Raw genomic sequence first — 18,038 nt, forward strand, 5'->3', positions numbered from 1 at the left:
AGACGACAAAGAAGGAGCGATCAGCTGACTGAAGCCAATCGGACAGAAGTAAACATATTAAGCATTATTGTACATCACAGTCGTCAGCCTGAATCCACTTTACATCCCAAGAAAAGAGGAAAAGAACATGGCGCTGATAACAGCCAACTGGAATCCGCTGGGAGAAGCTTTTTACCGGTGAGTTTGTGTACGCCTGCCGTCATCGTCCTACATTAGGAGGCCGATGCAAACATCACTACTACTACTACTACTACTACTACTACTACTACTACTCATAATAAACGTTTACTTTAATAGCTTCCGTCCTAATGTACTTTTTTCCTCTCCTGTGACGACATAGAATACGTAATTCACTCACGTCATCCATCACATTGTCTTGTCTTTACATAATTATAATGGCTTATAGTAAATATTAGTCATGTGAGACACACCTAATTTTATGCAGAAAATTTAAATAAATAAAATATTGTAAGCAAAATTCCAGAATTCACTATATTAAAATGCAGAGTTTAAAAATTCAGTTAGCCAAAATGCAGTGTTTTAAAATTCACTTCATAAAAATTGTTGATCATAAGAATGTTGCTCAATGAAAAGACTAGTACGGTATAGTTAGTATAATGACTAGGGATGTCCGATATTGTCTAACTCTTAATGTCCAATTCTTCACCGATATCATGTGTAACCTGACATATACAGTCAAACCTGTCTTAGTGGCCACTTTTATAGATCGGCCACCTGCCTATAGCAGCCACTGAAAAATCCCCCGCAGCAAATGTACATGTTATAGACCCTGTGTATAGCAGTCACCTGTCCAACGCGGCCAGCGGCCACCCATTTTGTCTCCCTTGGTCAATATCTGACCGCATATAGCGGCCAAATTACCGACTCAAGTAGAAGCCTCATGCACGAAAAAGTTTTGTTTTTCAATCAATGAAGCCGTCGTGTGTAGACTTTAATTACTGAGTCCTAGCTCAGTCACAATCATTCACAAGATCCACACAAACTGTCAGTTGTTCCACATAAAAAAGCCGTCTTCTTTTGAGCTTGCTATTTCCTGGTCAAACATGTAACTTTAAGAGCATTTGCACCAAAACATTACCGCAAAGTATGCTGGGAACAGGACGTGCTCCCAGCGACGCTACAATAAAAAAAAAACATACGCTAGCATGCATGCGGCAGCGGGAGCAAAACTGAGTTGGGTTGTACTTAATTGAAGTATTTTAGAATGTACTCACGTTATTTTTCATCAATCCTCATCCACAAATCCATCAAAGTCCTCATCTTCTGTATTCGACACAAACAAAGCCGTCTTCTTTTCCGTTCGCTACTAGTCTGTTAACTTGTCAGTGTTATTCAGCTCTGAAGCAAAGAAGGAAACTTCTCCTGTTGCTTCTGCCAACTTTATTTATTGAACGCGGCCACCAGACAGCAGCTCAGAACACACACACATCTCTCAGCATCGTCTCTCCTTCCTGCTTGCCCACAAGGCAAAGGTTAAACAAGCCCCACTACATAGCTGTCCAGCCAATGCCTGTAAGAAATGACACCGTTTATTTCCTGGTGTGCACTGGTCAATACTGTAATGCCGCTTGTTGTGGGGAAGGAGAGACTCACGTCGCCGATGCACTTTAATGGCTTTATTAACAGCAGAGAACACTGCAGGACTTTACATCCACGCCAACATAAACACACTTCCCAACTCTCTCCAAACTCACAGCTAGCACTGAGCCTAGCTCTCCTGCTCGGGACGCCCACCGTCACTTCCCGTCACTTCCTGATGAACTAAAGCTGTAATGACACTCTGCCGTATAAAAAGTAAAATATAAAAAACAAGCGTAAGACATTACTAGCACAGCTTTGTTCTGTGGGTCGTGGATAATAACAAGCCTAGTAGTGCTGTACAACTTTTATCCGCAGTCCCACAGTGCCCTCTTCTGGTCAACATTATTATTATTTTTTCCCCCTTTTTTTCCCTTTTTTTTTTTTCCTCTACTGGTCAACATTCAAACTGGATGCCAACCTGTCTATAGAGGCCACCTGTCTATAGCGGCCACTTTTGCAGACTCCCTCTAGTGGCCGCTATAGATAAGTTTGACTGTATCTCCTGTGGTGGAATGAACGCATACAGTATCTGTTGTGAAGCTATTGGATACAGCATCACTTTTCTTCAAGTAGATTGATACCTCACAGTGTTTATTCCTCCAGCAAATATTGTAACATGAGACTAATGGGCTGAGTACTCACGCAGGTACTGCTGTGACATATACGTCTGCTAACGTTAGCCTAAATGTTCATATTTCATGTTGCATTTTATTGCTTGTGCTCGTGTGAGCATTGCTAGCGTATTCCCTCGGCTGACGATCTCATCTCGCTCATAGATCGAAAATGTCATCAGAGAATGCTCTTTTTTTGACAACATAGGTTCCGAATAAATGGTGCCGCCATCTCCGAATGTGCTAAACACTGAAACGGTGACACTTTCATAGCCCATTTTAAGCTGACAGCCTGGACGTAACCTGGTCGGGGCCGAGTTCTGAGTTTAGCCTCACTTAGCATGACAGAGCTGCTTTAAAGGAGCGCTACCTTCACTGAACACGCAAGTCCCGCTTTCCACTCAACATGGCTCGCTAACCCACTGAACTGGCCTTGCAGAATACCCCTGTACTTTCCTTGGCCAAGCTTAACATCGCAAACCTTCTTCTAAGTGCTTGCTGCACATATGGCTCCAAAGGGAACACCATCAGGCAGGCGCCATTTTTGAGAGCAAGAGCTTTTGTTTACATGAGAGTTGGTGCTTTGAGATACAAACACAACATAACTAACAGATGCTTCTCCAGGAAATGATAATATTGGTCATTGTTACATCCCTATGACAGACTGTAGGTTGAGCTGACTATTTGTGTGTGTATGTGTGTGTATGTGCAGTAAAACGGAACTGTACGAGATGAGTTGGAACCTGAGAGACGGACTCAAAGACTGCTTGGTGGCGGCGGCACCTTACGGCGGGCCTATAGGTACACACCCCATGCAAGTACACCACAGTCCCGTGTCAGCCGTGCCGGCTGGCTCTGCCCCCTCCACACCCTCCTGCACAGCTTCACGTGCACCTCCCAAAAAAATTCAACTTCCAGCTTTCATTGGTCGTCTTTTTGTCGTACGTCATGGAGGCTCCAGAAAGTCCACCCTAACAAAAAGGAAGAATGGCACAAGTTAAGGAGCCTCCAAAAATTGTGCAAATATGCGGACCGCGGAACATTCTTAAAATACTGTATCATTTAACAAGAAAACTTTATAACAACAAAAAACAACAAAACAACAGCAAAAATGGAAAAATCTGCTGGTATTTTACACCAATAAAGTCAAAATGTTAAGAGAAAAAAGTTGTATTCTAACGAGAGAACGAATAACTTTACCAGAATAAGCGGTTTAGTAGCATAAAATGGAAATATTCATAAAAAAGTTACTTTTTAAAGTCGTAGTGTTAAGAGAAACAAACAACAACACAATAAATCAACTTGTGCGAATTTAACAACAAAACTAAAACAATGGAAAATCATCAGGAAATGTCTCCTAATATTTAGATTTTTGTTTTGTAACGTTGTAGCTTTTTCTGCAACCTAATTTCACAAAATGACAAATGTATTTGTCGTTTTGTTTGTTTTTCATAAAATTACAACTTTAGGAAAAAAAGACATTATTTCCCTCATTATATTGTGACAATACATAATTACAACTTCTTCTGATTGAAGTCCACATTTGTTGTCTTAATATTTGGACTTCATTGTTGTAAAGTTGCCGCACGGTGGTTTAGTGGTTAGCATGTTGGCCAACACAGTAACAGTCTGGAGATGGGAAGACCTGGGTTGGATTCTCCCTTGGGCATTTCTGTGTGGAGTTTGCATGTTCTCCCCGTGTGTGTGGGGGGGTTTTCTGGGTACTCCGGTTTCCTCCCACATTCCAAAAACATGCATGTTAGCTTCATTGGAGACTCTAAATGGTCCATAGGTATGAATGTGATTGGTTGTCTATATGTGCCCTGCCATTGGCTGGCCACCAGTCCAGGGTGTACCCCGCCTCTTGCCCAAAGTCAGCTGGGATAGGCTCCAGCATGCCCCCGTGGCCCTAATGAGGAGAAGCGGTATAGAAGATGGATGGATGGATGGATGTTGTAAAGTTATCATTTTTGCCAAACCTAAATATCCTCCAGTTGCAGCTTTATTCTTTATTTTGTTGATCATCATATTACGACAAAGTTTTCTCATTAAAGTACAACAATACATGTATTTGGACTTTTTTTGTCATTTCTGCTGTTTACTATTTCAACTTTCTTCTGGTAATTATGACTTTATTGCCTGAATATTTACACTTTATTTTTGTCACGGTCTGACTTGTTCCCTAATGTCATTTTCCAAAAATGAAGACGACCTGTTGTTTTATTTGGTGTTCATAATATTGCGACCTCTTGAATAAATCAACTGTATGCTACGAAAATGACATAATTTGTACTCATAATATTACAAATGTATTCTCCTAAAATTGCAACTTTTTCTCATTAGATCGCAACATTTCAAAGAGCGGCCTCTTAGAGCCGATTCGTTGGCAACGACACGTCACGAGCGTGTTGACAATGTCTGTAAGATGAGCTGCGTGCTTCTGGTCTTTTTACACTGAGAAGCTGAGTGTGGTTGTCGGGCACCGTTAAACGCTCCTTCCATTAAAGCGGTAAAACATACTCATCCAGCCCGCACTAGCATGCTAAACTAGGCTAAAGCGCAACCTCTGCTGGTGTTTATCAACCTGTTTAGTTGTTAGTGGTCGTAATGACTTTGTGGCTCCAGCGGTCCGCCGAGTAAATACTTCTGCACACGAACGTTCCTTCCCCTCACCATGACAGCATTTCAGTCGCATTATCATGTCAATTTCCGCAAGATTCCGCGTTGAACGGTAAATTGTGTTTTTATTGGCCAGTTCTGTGACTCCGTTAAGGTGGAGATTGTAGGGCCCGAATCGCTGTGGTGCACGTGAGGCGCCAACGCGTCAATACGGTCATCCACGCGGCTTGTTTACGTTTACCATTTCTACCGGTATACGTCATTTTCTTCTTATTGGAAGGGTTTATGTAACAGTGATGGCCCAACCATAGTTCCATGTTGATGCAGCCATAGAACACAATCATCTGTGTGCCTTGAAAGATCAAGACATAGGGTGGAAAATGGCCGCTGCTGAAGGGGTTGTCCTTTGATTGAAGGAGTTAACTGTATAAAAAAAACAGGTGCCGGCAGTAAACAGCCCCCAGGTTGCGCCTGGACACCCCCAGCCTGGTGTGAGTACGCTCTGATGTGGTGTACTTGATGACGGAAGGTTTTTGTCAGCTTTTGTTTAGTTATTTTTGTTTGTTTGCTGGTTGCAGCTCTCCTCAGAGAACCTTTGAGACGTTCTCCAAGTTGCCGTCCTCAGCTGGAGATTTATTCTGCTTCCGGACTTGTGATTGCCAGTTTTCCGGTCAGTATTCGTGGTGACACTGAACCCACATCCAAACCCATCCAGAGCCATGAATGCATCTCTCCTTGACCCAAATGGACCAGTCTGCTGACGTGTGTGTGTGTGTGTGTGTGTGTGTGTGTGTGTGTGTGTTAGTGGAAGAGCGGTCCTCTCATTCAGCTGGGTTGGACCGTCTGTGATGAGCTGCTGTGCGTACAAGAAGATGGTTCGGTTCTGATCTACGACCTGTTTGGATCCTTCAAGAGACACTTCAGCATGGGACAGGTGAGAAGTGTGAGCCGTGTTACCTTTCACGCGTGCCTTCTAAGCCTCATGTCCTGCTTTTTGCAGGAAGTGGTCCAGTCTCAGGCCTTAGAAGCCAAAGTGTTCCATTCTCCTTATGGGACGGGCGTTGCCATAGTAACAGGCTCTTTTCGCTTCACCTTGGTGACCAACATCAATGATCTGAAACTGAGGAGGTTACCCACAGTCCCAGGTAACGTGTGAGCACGTACCCCTCCTAACATATCCTCACGTTGTGTGTCTTGCATGTCAGGCCTGCAGGTGGCGCCGTCCTGCTGGACTGTTCTCACTCAGGACCGCCAGACCAAAGTCTTACTGGCCACTGGGGCAGAACTCTACATCCTGGACAACACGTCCTGCACGGCTGTGGTGAGACAGACAGACAGGTGTGGTGTACACAGAGAGACAGACAGGAAGTAACCCGCCATGGCCTCGGTGTCAGTGTCCTCCAGGTCTCAGTCCTCAATCGGGCAACGTGGTCAATATGGCTGTGTCCTTCAGTTACAAATACCTGGCTCTCTTCACCGATGGTGGACACCTGTGGACGGGCTACTCCAGCCTTCAGGTGAACCTCCTTGTTGTCTTGTCACATTTGAAGTGCCACCTGGGAGGGGTGTGGTCTCGCTGGATGAATGACAGCTGAATGTGTCTTCAGGACAACCTGAGTGAAGCCGACACCAAAGTCAGGACCCCACCCAAACAGATGGTCTGGTATGTATGCGTGCGTGTGTATGTGTACAGTGGTGTGGAAAAGTGAGACCAGACAAAGGTTGAACTTTTTGGAAGGTGTCCCACTACATAATAGCAAGAGTAAAATATGGTGGTGGTAGTATGATGGTCTGGGGCTGTTTTGCTGCTTCAGGACCTGGAAGACTTGCTGTTATAAATGGAAGCATGACTTTTCCACACAGGGTCATGTAGCGTTGGATTTTTTTCTCCCTTAATAATTAAAAGTTTCATTGAAAAACTGCATCAAGTGTTGTTGTGTGACAACATTTTAATTAGTTTGATGATCTGACACATTCAAGTATGACAAACATGCAAAAAATAAGAAATCAGCACTTTTTCAAACCACTGTATACATACAGTACATACATATACTGTATGTATGTATCTACCCTGTATATGTGTATGTATGTATGTATGCCCACCTTCCTGCTTACCATACCCTATCTGTACCTTACCTGTGTGTGTGTGTGTCCAGGTGTCGCAGGTCAAAATCCCAGCAGCCATCTGTGGTTATGGTGTGGGATCGGCTCCTCCTGGTGGTGGGACTGTGTAATGACATCATCCAGTATGCTGACTTTCTCTCTGGCGTGAACATTAGGGTATAGTCAGGGGTGTCCAAAGCACAGACCCGCCTGGGCCTTCTTATTGGCCTGGGACACATTCTAAAAATATAATTTAACAAGAAACCCCCCCTCCCCAGCAGAAATAGAACAATCAGCAGTTATTTTACAAGCATGAAATCAAAATATGAAGAGAAAAAAGTTGTCACCTAATGAAAAAAGTCACAATTTTACAAGAATAATATTGTAATATTATGAGGAAAAATAATGTCATTTTAGTAGCATAAAGTTGTAGTATTATTATTAGTTACATTGGTATTAGAATAGTATTACAATATTAACATTATAAATATTCATTGTGGATAATAGAAGTGTAAAGGTGACTATAGGGGTGTTATTTCCTGTCGAGAGGACTGTAATCATTTTAAAAAAGTGTATTTAGAAGGCAGTAAACAGGTTTATTATGCCTAATATGTCTTATTTTCTCTTATTATGTCTACTATATTGGCTAATAAGAGTGTAAAAGTGACTATAGGGGTGTTATTTCATGTCTAGAGGGCTCTAATCGTTTTAAAAAGTGTATTTAGAAGGCAGTAAACAGGTTTATTATGCCTAATATGTCTTATCTTCTCTTATTATGTCTACTATATTGGCTAATAAGAGTGTAAAGGTGACTATAGGGGTGTTATTTCATGTCTAGAGGGCTTTAATCGTGTTAAAAAGAGTATTTAGAAGGCAGTAAACAGGTTTATTATGCCTAATTGTCTTATTTTCTCTTTATTATGTCTACTATATTGGGTAGTAGGAGTGTAAAGGTGATTATAGGGGTGTTATGTCATGTCTAGAGGGCTTTAATGATGTTAAAAAGTGTATTTAAAAGGTGGTAAACAGGTTTTCAATACCATAACTATGTGGTCTTTGCTGGGAAAAGGTTTAGACACCCCTGGTTTAGGTGCTGACTTCAGGTGTCTGTCAAGTAGCGTTTGCCCCTTCACCCCGCTGCAGATTCCCTTTGGAAAGTCCGTGTGTGTGCGTTGGAGAGCTGGACGGCGTTCGAATCATCAGCGGAGCCAATCAGGAGCTGCTGCAGGAGGTTCCGCTTGTGTGTCAGGACATCTTCAAGATCGCCTCCATGGCACCTGGAGCTCTGCTGCTGGAGGCCCACCGTGAGTATGAGGTAAACTCAGTGCTTCCTCTCCAGCCACTTTGGAGATGATCAAGTCTTAAGACTGTAAACAGAAAACACGAGACACACTCAAAGAGGTTGTGGTGATATGTAGTATTGCACACTGGCCACGGGCTTGATGGTTGCAGCTTTCAATCATTTCACAACAGGTAACTATAGTGGTGTTATTTCATGTCTAGAGAGCTCTAATCATGTTAAGTGTATTTAGAAGGTCATGTGACATTTACATGGTGATGTTTGTGACGGGGGTAACACATTCGATCAACACGTACACTACCTGACACAGCAAGAGTCAAAATCTAAGTCCATCCATCCATCCTCTATGCCGCTTCGTCTTATTAGGGTCACAGGGTTATGCTGGAGCCTATCCCAGCTGACTTGTAGCGACAGGCGGGGTCCACCCTGGACTGGTGTCCAGCCAATGGCAGGGCACATATTCAGACCCTTTCCAAAAAATTTGAATGTCATGGAAAAGTTGTTTAATTTCCATAATTCCATTCAAAAAGTAAAACTTTCATAGATTATAGATTCAGGGCCTACAATTGAAACGATTTCAAGTATTTATTTGTTTATTTTTACATAATTTGGGCTTCCAGCTCATTAAACCCACGAAAACAGGAATTCAAAAAATTAGAATACTGTTAAGAAATCAGCCCAAATTTTGCAGGGCATGAATGTTTTAAACTGAGTGTCACACACTAATCATCTACTAAACTCAAATCACCTGCACAGGCTTCCCCAGGTGTCATTAAATTGCTTCAGTTTGGTTCAATTGTCTCAGTTGGGTTCAATATGGGGAAGACTGCAGACATGACAACTGGCCAGAAGACCATCATTGATACTCTCCATAGGATGGGTAAGCCACAAAAGTTCTTAGCTAAGGAGGCTGGTTGTTCACAGAGTGCTGTGTCCAAGCATATCAATGGAAAGTCTAGAGGAAGGGCAAAATGTGGCAGGAGAAGATGCGCCAGCAAAAGAGATGACCGTGGGCTTCAGCGGATTATCAAACAGGGAAGATTCAACAATCTGGCAGAGATCCAGAAAGAGTGGAATGAGGCATTCAGGCGCATCCGGTAGATGGGCTACAACTGTCGGGTTCCTCGGGTCAAGCCACTTCTGAACCTGAGCCAACGTAGGAAGCGGCCAAGGAGAAGAAGGACTGGACTGTTGGCCAGTGGTCTAAGGTCCTCTTTTCCGATGAAAGTAAAGTGTGCCTTTCATTTGGGAATCAAGGTCCAAGGGTTTGGAGGAAGACGGGTGAGGAACAGAACCCAAGCTGCCTGAGGTCCAGTGTGAAATATCCACAGTCCGTCATGATTTGGGGTGCAATGTCCGGTGCAGGTGTTGGTAAACTCTGCTTTCTTAAATCCAAGGTCACCCCAACAGTCTACCAGAATGTTTTAGAGGACTTCATGATTCCTTCTGCTGAGGATCTGTATGGAGATGCAGATTTCATCTTCCAGCAGGACCTGGCCCCTGCCCATACCGCCAAAGGCACCAAAACCTGGTTTGATGCCCATGCCATCACAGTGCTTGACTGGCCAGCCAACTCACCGGACCTAAACCCCATTGAGAATCTATGGGGTATTCTCAAGAGGAAAATGAGGGGCACCAGACCCAACAACAAAGAAGAGCTGACAGCAAGCATCAAGGAAATCTGGGCTTCCATAACTCCCAGGCAATGCCACAGGCTGATTGCTTCAATGCCACGTGGCATCGAGGCAGTGATTAAGGCAAAGGGATTCCCAACCAAGTATTGAAGATTGACATACCGTTTTGAAAGTACCATATTTTGATTGATTTGATGTGATCTTAAATTCTTTCTTTTTTTTCCTGCAAAAACTGAGAAGTAAATGGTGATTTCTTCACAGTATTCTAATTTTTAGAATTCCTGTTTTCGTGGGTTTTATGAGCTGGAAGCCCAAATTACGTAAACATAAACAAATAAATACAGTCAAACCTGTCTTAGCGGCCACCTTTATAGAAGGGCCACCTGCCTATAGCAGCCACTGAAAAATCCCCCCCAGCAAATTTACATGTTATAGACCCTGTGTATAGCAGTCACCTGTCCAACGCACCCAGCAGCCACCCATTTTGTCTCCCTTGGTCAATATCTGACTGCATATAGCAGCCAAATTACCAACTCAAGTAGAAGCTTCATGCACGAAAAAGTTTTGTTTTTCAATCAATGAAGCCGTCGTGTGTAGACTTTAATTACTGAGTCCTAGCTCAGTCACAATCATTCACAAGATCCACACAAACTGTCAGTTGTTCCACATAAAAAAGCCGTCTTCTTGCTATTTCCTGGTCAAACATGTAACTTTAAGAGCATTTGCACCAAAACATTACCGCAAAGTAGGCTGGGAACAGGACGTGCTCCCAGCGACGCTACAATAAAAAAAAACATAGGCTAGCATGCATGCGGCAGCGGGAGCAAAACTGAGTTCGGTTGTACTTAATTGAAGTATTTCATCAGTTATTAGTTATTATTAAGCCTCTAGCTTCCTTTTAGTAAGTAAAAACCTTGGCTATGATTGCACTACATTGTCATGTAGACCTACAAAGTACACTTGGAAGAACAAGAGGTGAATAAATGTATTGCAACTGATGTGAAACTGATGAGGGGTAGGATTAAATAAGCTTTGCTTCTTCCTACTCCTTTTTGGACATGCAAAATTGTGAATTGTACTATGTGATGTGCTACTGTTTGACTCATGCATGTTCAGGATGAATTAAAACCATGAACCATGAACCATGATAATAACAAGCCTAGTAGTGCTGTACAAATTTTATCCGCAGTCCGCAGTGCCCTCTACTGGTCAACATTATTATTATTATTTTTTTCCCTTTCTTTAAAATTTTTTTCCTCTACTGGTCAACATTCAAACTGGACGCCAACCTGTCTATAGAGGCCACCTGTCTATAGCAGCCACTTTTGCAGACTCCCTCTCGTGGCCGCTATATACAAGTTTGACTGTACTTGAAATTGTTTAAATTGTGGGCCCTGAATCTATAATCTATGAAAGTTTTACTTTTTGAATGGAATTATGGAAATTAAACAACTTTTCCATGACATTCTAATTTTTTGGAAAGGGTCTGTAGACAAACACTCACATTCAATGTGGGAGGAAACCGGAGTACCCAGAAAACCCACACACACACGGGGAGAACATGCAAACTCCACACAGAAATGCCCAAGGGAGAATCCAACTCAGGTCTGTGTGTGTGTGTGTGTGTGTGTGTGTGTGTGTGTGTGTGTGTGTAGAAGTCCAGTCAAAAGGCTGATGAGTACCTGCGTGAAGTCAAGGAGCAAAGCATGCTGGGAGAGGCTGTCAGGCAGTGTGTGGAGGCAGCAGGACATGAATACGACCCCAGTACCCAGAAATCCCTGCTACGGGTAACAACACACACACACCATTCATTGTTGTTGATGAGGGGGGAAGGTGTATGTTTGAACTGTTTGACTACACATCCACCAGGCGGCGTCCTTCGGTAAATGTTTCCTGCCAGACTTCAGTCCCGAGCACTTTGTGTCGACGTGTCGAGAGCTGCGTGTGCTGAATGCTGTCAGAGAGCGCAGTGTGGGTCTGCCACTCACACACACTCAGTATCCTAACACACACACACATACGCTTCATCAATGAAAGTCCCCTTGAATGTACATTTATCCCTGTCATTCATCATCTATATGCATAATAGTTTTATGCATGTACAGCTTTGAAAACAAATTTTCTGCTAATGCTAATGTGTGTCAACGCCTGTTGACATCAGACGGGCGACAGAGCTGACTTCTGCTATCTTTTCCCTGCATATTGGCGAGCTAACAGGATGCTAACAAGGAAGGATGTTTGGTGATTTTATTTCCCTTGTTAGAATATGATTTTTTTTCCCTCTTCATATTTTGACCTTAGTCTCGTAAAGTCAATGTATGAAGAGAAGAATACTGTAGTCTAACCAGAAAAAAGTCCAAATATTATGAGGAAAAAAGTCATATTCTAAGGAAAAAAAGTTGCAATTTTATCAGAATAAATGAGTAATATGAGTATTGTAGTGAAATAACACCCCTATAGTCCAGAAATACATGAAGAACACAGTTGGACTGAGGGTGTGCATTAATAATGTGACATCACGCACGGTGTAATGTCGTATGCTAACTTGTAAATGTACACAAACCCAGGCAAAATGTTGGCCCAAACGGTAGACGTCAAAGGAAAAGCACGCTAACGGAGGCTCCACTTCCTGTTCACTGAGTGATTTTGGTTGTGATTGTTGACACGCTCCTTGACATGTGATGTCAGATTCAAACAGATCACCCTGCAGGTGCTGATTGACAGGTAAATCACCTTTAGCTGTACCTGCTACTGGACCTGAGTGCAGTCATGTGCGTGTGCGTGTGCGTGCAGGTTGGTGTACCGTCAAATGTATCCGTTAGCTATAGAAATCTGCCGTTACCTGAAGATTCCAGATTATCAGGGTGTCAGCAGAGTCCTCAAGCACTGGGCCGCCTGCAAGGTAAGTGATGACCTAACTCCTCCCCCCCAACCACAGCTCCCTTTCACCCCGTGTTCGTGGGTGTGGCTAGGTGCAGCAGAAGGACCTATCAGACGAGGCCATAGCCAGGGCGGTGTGTGTGAAGGTGGGAGACTCTCCTGGAGTGTCGTACTCGCACATTGCTTCCAAAGCGTATGAATGTGGGCGCACGGAGCTCACCATTAAGGTATGAAACTCCTACCTCCTACCCTCGTAGGAAGCCATCAGAGCGCTCATCTCTTCACTCGCCCGTCTTTGTGTTCCTAGCTGTTGGACTCGGAGGCTCGGTCCGGCGAGCAAGTTCCTCTTCTGCTGAAGATGAAGAGGAGTCAGCTGGCTCTCAGTAAAGCCGTGGAGAGCGGAGATACCGACCTGGGTGGGTACTCCCATCCCATCCCAGCTCTTTCACATGCATGTCAACACCTTGGTCCAAAGATTGGAAGGATGGGATTGGGACTAGAGCAGCGAGGGCCACATGGTGAAAAATAGGCAACTTTCATCATATTGTGTCAAACATGCTGAGAAGTACAGTATGTAGTATATAGTTGTACAGTACACGTAGTGTCAGCTTTGGCACTTATCATTCCTATCCACCACTTTTTTACATTTCCAAATAGTACAACATTCTTCTTGCATATTTTTAATATTATGACTTTATTCATATAAGTTTTTCCCCAACCTTACATTGCAAATGTTATTTTTGTTTTGTTTCTCGTAATATTACAACTTCAAAAAATGTATTTTTTCTTGAATATTTCACCTTTGTGCCACTACAATGACATTTTACTCATAATATAACATCATTCTGGTAAAATGGAGACTTTTTTCTGGTTAGATTACAGTACAAAGTTTTTGTCTTTGTATTTTGACTTTACGAGAATAAAGTCAAAATATGAAGAGAAAAAAGTCATATTCTAACAAGAAAAGAGGTTCAATTTTATGAGAATTTTGGTGGCAAAGAGAAAAAATATGTTCCTAAAGTAAAAGTAAGAAATAAATAAACAGAAACCCCCACAAAAAGTTGTAATTTTTGGAATATTATGTTGTGGACAAAGGTACAATATTGCAGGGATAAAGTCAACATACTATGAGAAGAAAAATTACAGGAAGAAAGATTACTTTGTAAATTACAAAGGGAAGAAGTCACAACTTTATGAGAATACACTGGTAATATTATGAGGAACAAAATGTCATTTTAGTAGCATAAAAACTATCTTGGAAGCAAAATAATGTCATTTTGGAAGAATTATCTTGGGAATAAAGTCATAATATGATGAAAAATGTACAACGATTATTTATCGTTGCTATCATGTTTGTGTGTGTGTCCTCGCTGAAGGAAAATGCTTCCACCAAGATACTCGCCAGTGTTTCCTGCAGACTGCAATCTATTTGTGGTGGGCCAACCATGTTTAGAAGTGCAAATGAGCATTCTTTTTGTCCTTGGTCACCAACAAGACGTGCTTTGAGATGGGGGAGGGGTCCACAGCATTACATGCTGCTCGTTGAGAAGACCCGTACGTTCCGTCATGTCGGAGTGGTCTCTTCACTAGATAGCTTGGCCTGTCACCTGTTTGTAAAACCCAATGTAGATGAGTGGCTATGCCATCATGTCTTATTCTCTGACCTGAAGAGTGTGTGTGTGTGTGTGTGTGTGTGTGTGTGTGTGTGTGTGCGTGTGCAGTGTACACTGTAGTCACTTACTTGAAGAACGAGATGAACAGAGGAGATTTCTTCATGACTCTAAGAAACCAGCCTGTCGCTCTGAGTCTCTACAGACAGGTTCTCTTTCTCCCTTCCTGCATCATGCTTGGTCATGTGACTCCCACATCATCTAACCTGTGTGCGTGTGTGCGTGTCAGTTCTGTAAAGTGCAGGAACAGGAAACGCTGAGGGATCTTTACAACCAGGATGACGACCATCAGGAGCTGGCCAACTATTACGTGTCCGCCAGCTACAGAGAGAAGGTTTGACCTGCAGACACCAGTCACATGACCTCACCTTGAACCTCATGAAAAGCCGTGTGTATGTGTGTGTGTAGAGGCTAGACAGCCGTCTGTCGCTGCTTCAGAGCGCCGTAGATGAATTCAACAAAGCCAAAAACGACTTTGCTGCCAAGGTAAGAGTTGTGGGCGCGTTGTGACGCGCGTCACCTCACCTCCACATCCGCTTTGCAGGCAACCGAAGACGACATACGTCTGCTGCGTTTCCAGAAGAAGCTGGATGATGAGAAAGGGGCGGGGCTTCTGGGCCTGTCACTGCAGGTAGAGGAAAGAGGCGGTGGGGGCGGATGGGCAGACGAGACCAATCAGCTTTTTATGCTGTGATGTCACTTCCTGTCCAGGTTACCATGGAAACTCTGCTGGTGTTGGGACTTTACAAGCAGACGGATCAACTTTACAGAGACTTCAAAGTACCTGACAAAAGGTGAGAAGGCTAACCAGTCATCTTTCTTCTGGCTGAAAAAGCCTATCATCATCATACTTTGCTTTTTTTGCTGCTCCTCTTTTTTTTTCCATCCATCCATCTTCTTCTGCTTATCTGAGGTGGGGTCATGGGGGCAGCAGCCTAAGCAGGAAAGCCCAGACTTCCCTCTCCCCGGCCACTTAGTCCAGCTCCTCCTGGCAGATCCCGAGGCGTTCCCAGGCCAGTTGAGAGATGCAGTCTCTCCAACGTGTCCTGGGTCTCCCCCAAGGCCTCCTACTGGGAGGGAGGCGTCTGGGAGGCATCCTGACCAGATGCCCCAGCCACCTCATCTGACTCCTCTCAATGCGGAGGAGCAGTGCTTCTACTCCGAGCTTCTCCCGGATGACAGAGCTTCTCACCTTATGTCTAAGGCAGAGCCCAGCCACCCTACGGAGAAAACTCATTTGGGCCGCTTGTACCTGCCGTCTTGTCCTTACAGTCACTACCCAAAGCTCATGACCATAGGTGAGGGTAGGAACGTAGATGGGGGGGTTAATTGAGAGCTTTGCCTTTGGGCTCAGCTCCCTCTTCATCACAACGGACCATGCAGAGTTCGCATCACTGCTGAACCCCACCAGTCCACCTGTCCATCTCACGTTCCATCCTTCCCTCACTCGTGAACAAGACTCCGAGGTCCTTTAAATGCTCCACTTGGGGCAGGATCACACCCCCGATCCAGAGAGGGCACTCCACACTTTTCTGGGTGAGAGCCATGGACTCAGTGAGGCCAGTGGGAGTGGAAGGTCACGGCTCGATTAAGCCAGCAGGACCACATCATCTACAAAAAGCAGAGACCCGATCCTGCAGCCATCAACGTCCTGGTGCACCTACAAATTCTATCCTTAAAGTCATGAAACAAATGGGTGACAAAGGGCAGCCCTGGAGGAGTCCAACCCTCACATGAAACGGGTCCGACTTATTGCTGGCAATGCCAACCACCTGAATTAGCTGGTCTGGTACCCCATATTCCCACCGTACTCCACACAGAATTCCTGGAGGAACACGATGGAATGCCACAAAACACATGTAGACTGGTTGGGCAAACTCCCAGCAGGACCCCGCTGAAGGTAGAGCTGCTCCAAAGTTCCACGACCAGGACCAAAACCACACCACTCCTCCTGAATCAGAGATTCAACTATCCGGTGGACCCTCCTCTCCAAAACCCCTGAATGGACCTGACCAGGGGGGCTGAGAAGTGAGATCCACCATAGTTGGAACACACCTCCTGCCAATCCAGGGGCACCGCCCCCAAAGCCCACATGATGCTGCAGAGCCGTGTCAACAAGACACGCCCACAGCATCCAGGGCCTGAAGGAAGTCCGGGCGGATCTCATCCACCCCCAGGGCGCTGCCACCTCGGCAACCTCAGCCCCAGGAGATCCCACCATGCAGCCACCAGGCACTGTTCCTCATTGGACGACGTGTTGGTGGGATTGAGGAGGTCCACCCATCCACAACATCTCAAGTGTAAGTCAGCAGCACCCCCCCTGCCCCATACATGGTGTTGACCATGCACCGCTTCCCCCTCCTGAGATGGTGGATGATGGTCAAGAATCTCTTCAAAGCTGTGGAAGTCGTTCTCCATGGCTTCTCCGAACTCCTCCCATGTTCCAGTTTTTACCTCAGCGACTCTCAGAGATGCAGACCGCTTGGCCTGCTGGTACCCGTCAGCTGCCCCCAAGAGTCCCCTGAGCCACAAAGACCCGATAGGACTCCTTCATCTTGACCCATCTCTCACCACTGGTGTCCACCAACGGATTCTTGGATTACCACCACGACAGGCACCCACCATCTCACGGCCTCAGCCCCCATCAGCCCCCTCCACAATGGACACACGGAGCATGGCTGGCCCCCTCCCTCGGAACATGGACTTGAAACTCTTGGGGTTGGCTTAGGCTTGCTTTTTATTCAATACTGGCGATACACCATGTACTACTGCAGTACTACTACACCATGTACTACTGCGGATACACCATGTACTACTGCAGTACTACTACACCATGTACTACTGTGGATACACCATGTACTACTGCAGTACTACTACACAATGTACTGTACTACTGCAGATACACCATGTACTACCACAGTACTACTACACCATGTACTACTGCAGATAAACCATGTACTACTGCAGTACTACTACACCATGTACTACTGTGGATACACCATGTACTACCGCAGTACTACTACACCATGTACTACTGCAGATAAACCATGTACTACTGCAGTACTACTACACCATGTACTACTATGGATACACCATGTACTACTCAGTACTACTACACCATGTGCTACTGCAGTACTACTACACCATGTACTACTGCAGATACACCATGTACTACTGCACTGCAAGTATTCCACCCTGTTATGAAAGTTAGTAAAATGAAAGCGTGGAGGAGCGATGGCAGGAGGAAGTCATGTGACCTGTGTGTGTGTGTGTGTGTGTGTGTGTGTGTGTGTGTGTGTGTGTGTGCACGCACGCACAGGTACTGGTGGTTGAAGGTGAAGTCCCTGGCAGAGAAAGAGGAGTGGGAAGAATTGGAGAAGTTCTCCAAGAGTAAGAAGTCTCCTATTGGCTACCTGGTGAGTGATAGCCCCACCCCCAGCTAAAGGAAGGATGACATCTTCCCTGAAGAACGCGTGCGTGTGTTTGCGTGTGCAGGCCTTTGTGGAGGCGTGCATGAAGAGGAACAACAAGCACGAAGCCAGGAAGTATCTTTCCCGAGTCGCACCAGAGCAGAAGGTCAAAGCTCACCTGGCCGTGGGGTAAGACCACCCCCCCATCT

The 18,038-nt window shown here is 44.7% G+C and overlaps 1 protein-coding gene across 2 annotated transcripts in view; it reads left to right on the forward strand.

Annotated features, from left to right (window-relative positions):
• Nucleotides 1-18,038, forward strand: part of vps16 (VPS16 core subunit of CORVET and HOPS complexes) — a 22,768-nt gene continuing 4,730 nt past the window's right edge. The window contains exons 1-23 of one of the 2 annotated variants that reach the window (XM_054798432.1): nt 1-177; nt 2,926-3,014; nt 5,411-5,502; nt 5,638-5,766; nt 5,833-5,977; nt 6,038-6,153; nt 6,227-6,349; nt 6,440-6,495; nt 6,989-7,078; nt 8,079-8,250; nt 11,525-11,656; nt 11,739-11,866; nt 12,558-12,593; nt 12,663-12,771; nt 12,842-12,976; nt 13,057-13,165; nt 14,471-14,568; nt 14,649-14,753; nt 14,828-14,905; nt 14,964-15,050; nt 15,131-15,213; nt 17,739-17,835; nt 17,915-18,018. In XM_054798432.1, coding sequence (XP_054654407.1) covers nt 128-177; nt 2,926-3,014; nt 5,411-5,502; nt 5,638-5,766; nt 5,833-5,977; nt 6,038-6,153; nt 6,227-6,349; nt 6,440-6,495; nt 6,989-7,078; nt 8,079-8,250; nt 11,525-11,656; nt 11,739-11,866; nt 12,558-12,593; nt 12,663-12,771; nt 12,842-12,976; nt 13,057-13,165; nt 14,471-14,568; nt 14,649-14,753; nt 14,828-14,905; nt 14,964-15,050; nt 15,131-15,213; nt 17,739-17,835; nt 17,915-18,018 — 2,363 coding nt within the window. In that variant the 5' untranslated portion in view covers nt 1-127. The remainder of the gene's footprint in view (nt 178-2,925; nt 3,015-5,410; nt 5,503-5,637; nt 5,767-5,832; nt 5,978-6,037; nt 6,154-6,226; nt 6,350-6,439; nt 6,496-6,988; nt 7,079-8,078; nt 8,251-11,524; nt 11,657-11,738; nt 11,867-12,557; nt 12,594-12,662; nt 12,772-12,841; nt 12,977-13,056; nt 13,166-14,470; nt 14,569-14,648; nt 14,754-14,827; nt 14,906-14,963; nt 15,051-15,130; nt 15,214-17,738; nt 17,836-17,914; nt 18,019-18,038) is intronic. The other variant, XM_054798442.1, reaches the window with a different exon arrangement.

Source organism: Dunckerocampus dactyliophorus, chromosome 1 (assembly GCF_027744805.1).
Source record: "Dunckerocampus dactyliophorus isolate RoL2022-P2 chromosome 1, RoL_Ddac_1.1, whole genome shotgun sequence".
Classification (NCBI taxonomy): domain Eukaryota; kingdom Metazoa; phylum Chordata; class Actinopteri; order Syngnathiformes; family Syngnathidae; genus Dunckerocampus; species Dunckerocampus dactyliophorus.